This window comes from Alosa sapidissima, chromosome 19 (assembly GCF_018492685.1).
Source record: "Alosa sapidissima isolate fAloSap1 chromosome 19, fAloSap1.pri, whole genome shotgun sequence".
NCBI classification, from domain to species: Eukaryota; Metazoa; Chordata; class Actinopteri; order Clupeiformes; family Clupeidae; genus Alosa; species Alosa sapidissima.
This window is the reverse complement of record NC_055975.1, coordinates 19,870,100-19,880,099: the sequence shown is the minus strand read 5'-3', so window position 1 is coordinate 19,880,099 and position 10,000 is coordinate 19,870,100. Positions and strand designations below refer to the sequence as shown.

At 45.0% G+C, this 10,000-nt stretch overlaps 1 protein-coding gene across 2 annotated transcripts in view; it reads right to left on the bottom strand.

Annotated features, from left to right (window-relative positions):
- LOC121693663 (neuronal PAS domain-containing protein 3) overlaps positions 1–10,000 on the bottom strand; it is a 267,957-nt gene that overhangs the window by 47,231 nt on the left and 210,726 nt on the right. For both annotated transcript variants that reach the window (XM_042073230.1, XM_042073231.1), the window contains exon 6: positions 482–656. In XM_042073230.1, coding sequence (XP_041929164.1) covers positions 482–656 — 175 coding nt within the window. The remainder of the gene's footprint in view (positions 1–481; positions 657–10,000) is intronic.

Here is a 10,000-nt window from a genome sequence, read left to right as displayed (position 1 = left end):
ATGAGGATCTCAACATTGATAAACCATGCCATGATTGTTGTTAATACCTGTCTCTTGATGTAGAATTACAAAGACATTCTTCATAAATATAATCAGATGTGACCACATTCAGTGATACTGTTCCCTAAGAGCTTCTAGACGTAGCTACATGTTTTCCAATATATATTCCATTCCAAGCCTGTTAGAATGACTTACTCTAGCCTAGGGTATATCAAAAGCAATGACCATGGTAAGAACAAGTCTCTATCATTTAATTGGCGTTAGTATCTCAACAATGCTTTCTGGACATGCACCCAGGACGAGATGTGGCACAAGTGGGGCTTGTTTTCCGTACATGGATTAAGTCTAATCCTGGACTACAAGGGAACCTCAATGGAGATTTCTAGTGAAAAATGCTTTTAGTCTGGGACTAGAAACATGGTAAATCCATGGACAAATAAATAGCTTGGACTTGAACTTGGTGGTTGGGCTGGTGTCCTACCTGGCTCTGGCGTCTCGGAGTGGGAGGAGGAGGATGCGGAGCTGGCGCCGTCCTCGGCGCTGCCCTGAGAGAGCAGGCCTCGGCCCGGGGGCAGCTTCATGCCCAGCTGCTCTGCCATCTCCACGTGGTCACCTGGGTGGACGTAGTCAAACACACTGCTGCCCGTCAGCTCCACCTGCGCAAAACACAAATGAAACGAGAAAGGTTTGGTCATGTCAGAGTCCAAACACACACACACACACACACACACACACACACACACACTCTCTCATGTACACACACACACACACACACACACTCTCTCATGTTATGGACAACACAACAACAATCACACACTTACACACACATGGACATAGCACACCGCAAGGACTAACCAGCAGGAGCGCAAAGACTCACATGGACATATCATCACTTAGAAATACAACACGCACATGCTGAGTGTAATGACCATCCTGGTCGGCTAATGCCACTGCCCGCGTCAGCAGATAGCCCAGCCTTGGGCGCTGCAGGATTTAGCTGAAGCCCTGAGCCTTACCCCTGTGCCCATCAGACTGCACTCAGAGCCCCACACAGCTGAGTCAGGCAGAGGCAGGCTTGTTGGTGTGTTTGTGGAGAGGGGAGAAAAGCTGCATCGGACATTTCAGCCAGACACCTCTATTTGCTGTTTTATTAGAATAACCTTCGTCTTAACTTTATTTTATTAACCATCATCATCTTCATTACCATAATCACCATTTCTTCACAAGGTTGCATGTATACGGTCATGTTCGTTGCTATAATCTTTGTTACACCTGTATCCTCAGACTTACAGGTAGTGTAGGCCCCATTAGCATTTGTAGACCAGGCTTGGCATCACATTTCTCCATTTCCCAAATCCCTGTCTGTAAGGCCCTTATCTTACCACAAACACATACACAATCACTGCTCACACAGCCAGTGCTTAGCTTTTAACTTAATTCAAGTTCAATTTCCATAATTGCTCTTTATCAGGGTGGAATGCAATTTCTCCTTCCCTCCATCTCTTCTTCCGTATTCACTCGTTTCATGCTCGTTTCTTCCCCCCCTGCATCTCTCCAGAGAACCCTGCTCTCTCACAACACATCCCATAATGATCACCCCCCTACCCCCTCCAAAAAAAACTATTCTAATGTTCACTAATAACGTACATTACTGAACTAAATGTAGAGGGAAATAAATATATAATGGAAATCTAAAGAGAGAGGGCTTGTCTCATTTACAAAGCCAGAAAAAGAGATTTGCTCGTGTTAATTGGGGATGACAAGCAAAAACAGCGGGTCGTTAGCGCATCTCTGGCATGAGTGCAGTCTGCCGTCAAGAACGTCTCATTGTGTTCTGCCGCAAATTTCCTTCCGGAATATCAGGCCGTGCTGGGTTCTGGGTGTCTTTTGGGGATGGAAGTCTGTGAGGATGTGAGGATTACATGGGAATAATCGCTTTAATGTTGAATCCCCTCAAAGCAATTTAGCTACACGCTGATGACTGTGCCACGCAGAGACAACGATAAAGGCAGGGAACAATGGCAACAATGTGCACTTGAGTATTCCAATTTACATGTTTTGGAGAAGAAGAACCGGAACGTGTTAAAATGAACCCACAAGAGCCAAATAAGGTCAACCTGTATCCTGTAAAGCGCAGGTGCATTAATCCAACCAACCTCCTTTCAAAACTTGGTGGGGGAAGAAGCCCCCTCACCTAGTGCAGTATCCTATCATCGCGGGCACGTTCAATACCGTTTCACAACCACTGCGCAGTAGATCACCGCTTTAAAAAAAGAAAGAAAAAAAGAAAACAGTCCCAACACATCGACGCCCGTCATCAATAAATCCCGATTTGTCAGTGAAAATGTTATGATCGGACGGCTCAAATTAATTCTCGTTTGGCCTAATCTGCTCAGCAGGTGAAGCAGGGCCGTCGTGAGTTCCCTGTAGGGGATCCCCCCCGGCACTCGGAGCAGAGTGCTGCTGCCATGGCGCTTTTCAGCGGGAGGCTTAAGGTAAGTCCACGCCACAAATGGAAACGGTTACTCTCATTCACACAATATCTGGAGTCAGTATTTATCCTCCTAATACCATGATGACTTATTTGACAATGTGGCCCATAATTTGCATTAAATATAATCATTATGCCACCTTGCCTATGCTATTGAGAGATTTTATGTGAGTTATGGTACAATTCAAATAGCCACTATGAAAATGCGCTAACACGTTGTGGGCAGCCGTGGCCCACTGGTTAGCACTCTGTACTTGTAACCGGAGGATTGCCGGTTCAAGGCACCTAACCCCTCACTGCTCCCCGAGCGCCGCCGTTGTAGCAGGCAGCTCACTGCGCCGGGATTAGTGTGTGCTTCACCACACTGTGTGCTGTTTGTGTTTCACTAATTCACCGATTGGGTTAAATGCAGAGACCAAATTTCCCTCACAGGATCAAAAAAGTACTTATACGTCGCCATAGGGATAAGTCTAACATTATCACAGTGGGATAGAAAGGAAATCTACAATATAGTCAGCAAATCAAAAAAAGAAAACAACCACCTTACCACCTCCTGGCAAGTCTTTATTTTACAAAAATAGCCTACATATTCAATATTGTTAGCGTGCCGAGCTACAAGCTAATTAGAGAGCGGCATGGTATAAATATCTTATCCTGGGGCATCACCACGCACTCCAGAGATAAAACTCCAAAAAAACGCCTTGCCTCCTTCACAGTGCAGTCTGATCCCATATCTGAAGTCGCAGGACCATAGGCTACTTAGTGAGGCACAGTGGGACAATGCAACATAAAAACACTTTCACACTCACTTTGTAATTATACAGCAAAAGTCCTAACAGCAAGCAAGAGTCCAACAATTGCATGATCAGCCACAGTGAATCCATAAAGTATACATTTCTGCACACTCTATATATATTTTCTATATATAGTATCTATTTACATCTTTCTCAGCATTCTTGCTGCTAGTTAGGACATTCCAATAGAAAACAAAGCAATCAAACAGATTTTGGTGGAAATTGTCAATACACTGTATGACAGTAGGAGCTTTCTGAACACACAAATACAATAGATCTGGTGGACAAGTGCACGAGCTAACTATCGATCTCATAGAGGTACAGGATAGATAGAGAGTTTAATACACAGACTGGGTCCAGTAATTAAGTATACTGTGTGATTTTAATCTCCTATGCTGCAAAATAACACTGACTCAAAATGTCATCTCTCACAGTGGGGAGCTCTTGTGTTTTGTGGACACTGGGATGAGACAGGGTCCTGGTGCGTGTCTCTGAGAGGGTCAGCCCTCTTAGGGAAACTGGCACCTCCACTGTCTGATGGAGGCACCGCTGGGGTGGAGGATCCCTGGGAGGAGAGGGTCCCGTGTCAGGGGTGGAGCCTGGATCCTCCATCCTCTTACAAATGACTCCATTCACACACATAAAAAAAGACTGCTGCCCCTCGCTCCTCCCATACACACACAAAAAAATGGTCCGTTTTACATTTGTATTTAACCTCAAGAGCAATGCACTACCACAGATTAGCAAGATCCACACAAAAAAGAAGAAAATCTGGCGATTCCAATTTGTAATTGGATTAGACCCCTGTCATAATAACAAAACAAGATGACGGTGGACAGCTTGACTGGGTGCCAGCTCTGAATACATTACGCATCACAAGGGTTTTTTTTCTTTCCTTATAAAAATCTATTTCCGTGTGGAGATGAAAAACGGGTAAAGCTATCTCTCCTTTGCAGACTTGGAGGATTGGGGGAGGAGGGATGGAAGGGATGCGTGTGTGTGTGTGTGTGTGTGTGTGTGTGTGTGTGTGTGTGTGCATGTGTGTGTGTATGTGTGTATTGGGGAGGGGGGGGGGGGTGGTGTTATACCAAACCCTTTTGTAGTCCCATTATAATTCATGAACACGAAGCGATGACTATTTTAACTGTATTAGAATGGCGGGCCCCCAGTTTTCAACACAAGTGGCTGGACAATGCTCTCCAATTGCTGCCTCCGCCCGTTACACCCCCCCCCCCCCCCCCTCCTCCTCATCTCCACTCCACTGGACTTAATCTCACTGAGGCGCCCACTGATGGCTACTGAAATAACGCCGCCACTGATAGCCATTCAGCCAGCGGTGACTGGAGTAGGCAGACATATGGACATAAAGTGGAGTGGCCAGTGCTGTCCGTTACATGAGAGGGTGTGTGTGTGTGTGTGTGTGTGTGTGTGTGTGTGTGTATGGAAGGTGGGAGGCAGATAACGTTCTGTGATTGTGCAAAGGACACTTGGATTACGGCAGACGCGCGCGTTTGCATTGTAAATGAGACTCCTGCTGTAGCCAATGGGGGCCATCAGGCCCTGCCCTCAGCAACATGCTTATTCTGTAGAAGGTCACTCAATAATATCGCCCCTCCACCCTCCTCAACCTCCACCCCCATCCTCCGACCACATGCACCCGCCATGCTTATTAAGACTGACTGGCATATATTAATGCACACCACACCCCAGAAATAAAGAGAGGGAGGGAGAGAGAGGGAGAGAGGCAAACATGAAAGAAAGGAGGAGATAAAGACTATAAAGGAAAATAGTGCAGAGACAGGTAGGAAGAGAGAGAGAGAGAGAGAGAGAGACTTTAGACTTTTTCGTTTTAAGGAAGCAAAACCCTTTAATTAGTAGGGGTTTCAAAAAGAAATGTCAGCTCAGTCTATTAGCTGTTCAGGGCCCATCAAAGCCATAATCCCCCACTGTCAAAATCCATCACTTGACAGACAGCTCGCTTCCTGTGGCTTCTTTTTGTTTTAAATCCGTCCCCTCTTTACCTAAGAACTGGATTCACATACACGTGCCGTTGCCACTCTATTCCCTCCTCTCCCCAACCACCATCCCAAGATCTCCTCTGAATATCACCCCCCCCACCCCCCCCCACCCCCATCACCCCCATCACCCCCCACTCAAAAAAAGCACCCTTTGTCAGCAGCCGCTCCCTCCTGTCTCTCCTACGCCTGCAACCCCCCCCCCCCCCCCCCCCCCGCCCCTTGTATCAATGCCCTGAGGAGGTCTGTCAAGTGTCACCGCTCGGCGCTCAAAAGCAACGGGAGTCTGCCAGGAGCCCCGCGCCCCTCATTATGACACAATTACCGGCTGGCATCAAACGCGGGGCGGCGCCTGGGCGCTCACCTCCCGCTCCGCGCCGTTTAACCTGTTTGTAATCGAGCCCACGCAGCCGGGGAACGCTCTCACTGGCCCCCGATGCCAGCCCCGTCGCCGCGACGACGACACGATGGCATATTTGCTCTGTTTGTGTGTGATGACATGCCTGGAGTGAGGGGTTAGCGAGAGAGAGAGAGGAGAGAGAGAGAGAGAGAGAGAGAGAGAGAGAGAGAGAAGGGAAAGAAAGGGAGAAGAGGCGTACATGCTGGCAAGCAAAGACAGCACTAGTCTTTGAGAAGATTGGTGGCAGTTCATTCTCTCCCTTATAAATGCTTCATTTCTGCCTTTGGTGCAATATCAAAAAAACACAGCTTCAAATCACATACATAAATAAGCCACGAAACCTCAAGGTGTCAAAATGGGTATGTGCATGCATGTAAAAAGTAAATAATTGAAACAAATGACTAATCTTTCATTCATTTGAAAAATGCAGAGCTGCAATACTCAGACACTAATTTGAGCTACTTCATTTGGGAAACTACACACACATCCAGAGACGCTGTCCCATGAGAAAGTGATTACATGAAGTGAATACGAGGGGAGGGTGGGTAAATCCCTCTGCACTCTCCTAAAAAATTGGAGTGACTTTGCAAAGTACTAATCAAATAAATTGACGCTGGCTTGAGGGTTCAGAATTAATTACAGCATTTAACATTAGCTAAATGGAATATTATAAGTTTGATAGCACATAATTACTCCTGTATTAAAGATTCATATTACATTGCCTTCAATTGATAACACTTGGCATTATGCTATTCAATTAGGAAAAAAAAAGAATAAAGAAAAAAAAACATGCATTTTTTCTCACTCCCTGCATATCGCTCTTCTTGTAAGGCCCTGCGCTTCTGGTGCCAAACGGTTTCTCTGTAATTAGACTCTTGTTCTGGCAGCAGCTGCTTTCAGTGTAGGGGGCTGAGGAAAGGCTAATAATAACCCTATAATGCGAAGTAATAGCCTTTCGGTGAATACCTTGTGTTTTGCGATGAATACCCTCTTAAAAATGGAGCCCCTGACTTTATTTGAACGGATAATGGCAGTGAATTACTCGCAGGCCGCAATGAAATCTCCTCTTGGAAAAAAAAATCAACCGCAGCATCATCTGAGCACACAACCCAGCCGACAGAGGCAGAACGGCCTTTTCATGTTGAAAATTACAATTCATGATGGACTTCTCCAAACAAAATGGGGGGGGGGGCAAACCTGTGTGTGAGTGTGTGTATATGTGTGTCTGTAATTTGTAAGGACAAAAGCGAATAATCGCAAAAACACAAGAAGCTGGCAGGAGGAACAAGATAAAATAAAATAAAACAAAATTCTCTCAAGCAGGCACTGGCTTAAAGGAAGCCTGTAATTAGAGGCCAATTTCAGCTGTCGGTGCCGCCGCTGGACCCAGGGGAAGACCTAGCTACCTGCCTGACCTTGGCAAATGGGAGTCCTTGGTGGAGCCGGTGACCCCCTGAACCTCACTCACATCCAATCTCCCTCACCGAGAAAAGGGGCGACCCGCCTCATGCAAATCACATCTCCCCAGCGAGCCGCGTAGAAACCGCAGCCTAATTAAATATTTTTTAACGATGTGAGTAATTTTTGCCAAAGGGTGGATTTAGGGGGAAAAATTTAATACGAGATCACAAAAGATGTTCCCAGCGTTGATTCAGTAAATGAATGACTATCGGCCTGACGATAAAAGCACATAGCCAAGACTGAGAATGGAGCCCTGTGGGAAAAAACAGGAGCCCTAACTTCATTTGTCTAATAACCAAATGCATTCAGGGACAAAGCAAAGGGAGAAAAAAAGCTAAAAGCCTTTTGGAAAGTTTCCACGTGGACATACTTGGTAACATGAAGATGACAGATAACCTGCACGGTGCCAAGTCCAGGCAAAAGAAGTAATATTTGTCAGCCAACCAATAAGATCTTCTAATTTCACTATTCAAACAGACACACACTGATGATGCCTGAACCCCCCCCCCACCACCACCACAGCTCCCACCACTGCTGGCTTCAAGCCCCTGTATCTCAACATCACTCCACCACACACCACCCCACACACACACACACACACACACACACACTCACGTTCTATCCCGTCCTCGATCATCACCTCTCCACCACACACACACACACTTCAGTTCTCCATCCCACCCCTCCCACTTCAAACTGCGTCTGGGTTAAGCTGCCCTCTCTCCTCGTCTATTGCTTTCAGCGGGGCGAGTATCTATCACAATTCCACTATTAACTGGAGAGAGCTTTTTGCCGTCCACTCGAGTGTTACAGCGCTCAGATTACAGTAACCTTTAGCGGGGCTGTGACAGTGGCTCACAGATTTACTGGAGAAGCAGTCAGTCTGTCTCTTTCTCCCTCGCCTTCTCTCTCTCTCTCTCTCTCTCTCTCTTTCTATCCCCCCCTCTCTCTGGATCTAATACTGCATTGTGCCACTTCTCCAAGGGGCCTTAATCTTCCCTGCCCAACTAAAGCCTGTCACTTGAAGAAAAATGGCAGACATCAAAAAGGCTGGATGGCCACACCTTTTAAAGGGTACTTTCTCCCTGATATTAATGCCTGCATGCTCTGTACTCAAGGCTGTGCTTAAATTAGCCATTTCGAAACAAATGATCCTGACTATCTTCAAGAGGTAATCAATCGCACAATCAATTAGGTTTGATATGCAGGAGTAACGAAACAGGGGCCATCTCAATGACAGTGTGCGTACTCCGGCTGAGCGAGGACAAATCGTAAAAAGAAACTACAAATGATCAATACATAAAAACTACAAGCATAATCAATATTTGCATTCAGCTCATAACACTTTTAGAGCATAATAAAAAGCCACTTATTTCTATTTTACCTGCACAGCATGCAATAAAATCAATATAGGCATCCATTCAGAACTCAAATATTATGAATAAGGAAAGTCTCAAATGCTTGGATATTAGATTGTGTGTGTGTGTGTGTGTGTGTGTGTGTGTGTATATATGTGTGTGTATCACTTACTATGTATGAATTACTATTCTAGGGGGAAACATCATAAATTCCTGAACAAAATGCTCATTTTTTACCGAAGGGGAGAGACAATACAGGACTAGAGGGGGAAAGGGGGGGGGGGAGGGGGAAGGGAAAATAACTTTTAACAATTAACTTCGAAGGACAAAAAGGGTGAAATTTCTCCCCGTGCTCCTTCTCTGGCGCCCGCCTGATTTTTATCGAGCTCTCAAAGCCCTCTTAGATCATCTTAATCCACTGTGGCAAAGTAGCTGAATATGAGATTCAGATTGTCTTAGAAACGCCGCGCTACCAATCAGCTTCCTGACACCGCTTTTCTCTTCAACCTTCAGAACTTGTGACAGCAAAGACCAAAAGCCAACTCACAAAGGAACCGGCGAACGGCAAACTCGGCAAGCTGGGCTGCTTAATCCAGAGAACAAAGATAGCACTTGACACTTCTGAGCAGTTTCAAGTCCAAATATTTTATCAATCACTATATACATATAGTGATTGATAAAATGTTCCTTGTGTGGCTATATATATATAGGCCTACATTTACACTACCGGTCAAAAGTTTGGGGTCAGTTGGACATTTCCATTCCACTCCATTATAGACAGAATACCAGCTAAGATAAATAGCATTGTTTTCTTTTAAATCAGGGCAGCAGTTTACAGATTACATTATGTGCTTTCATAATTGCAAAGGGTTCTCCAATGTTTTCTTAGTTAGCCTTTTAAAATGATATCAGATTAGTAAACAGAATGTGCCTTTGGAACATTGGATGAATGGTTGCTGATAATGGGCAATATAGATATTGCATTAAAGTTCAGCCATTTCTTTCTACAACAGTCAAAAACCCTTTTGCAATTATATAAGCACATAATGTAATCAGAAAACTGCTGCCCTGATTAAAAAAACAATGCAACTGATCTCAGCTGGTATTCTGTCTATAATGGAGTGGAATGGAAATTTCATGTGACCCCAAACTTTTGACCGGTAGTACAGTATATATATATATATTTGATATATTTATCTATACACTGTATGTATAGCCACATAAGTAAATATATCTCTAACATATATAATATGGCATATACATTGGCAACTCCTGCAGAAGCAAGACAAATACTGTAGCATGGCCCACCTGCACATGGGAAGATGAGAGGACTGCCTGATATTTACCCTGTCAAACTGCCCTATAAATACGCTGCACAGAATTTCCCCATTCTTCACAAAAATACTGCAATCATCACTGTTGCATCATATCATGGCAGGGAGCTGAATCTGCCGCTGATTCAGATAAAGATCTGATGGGAG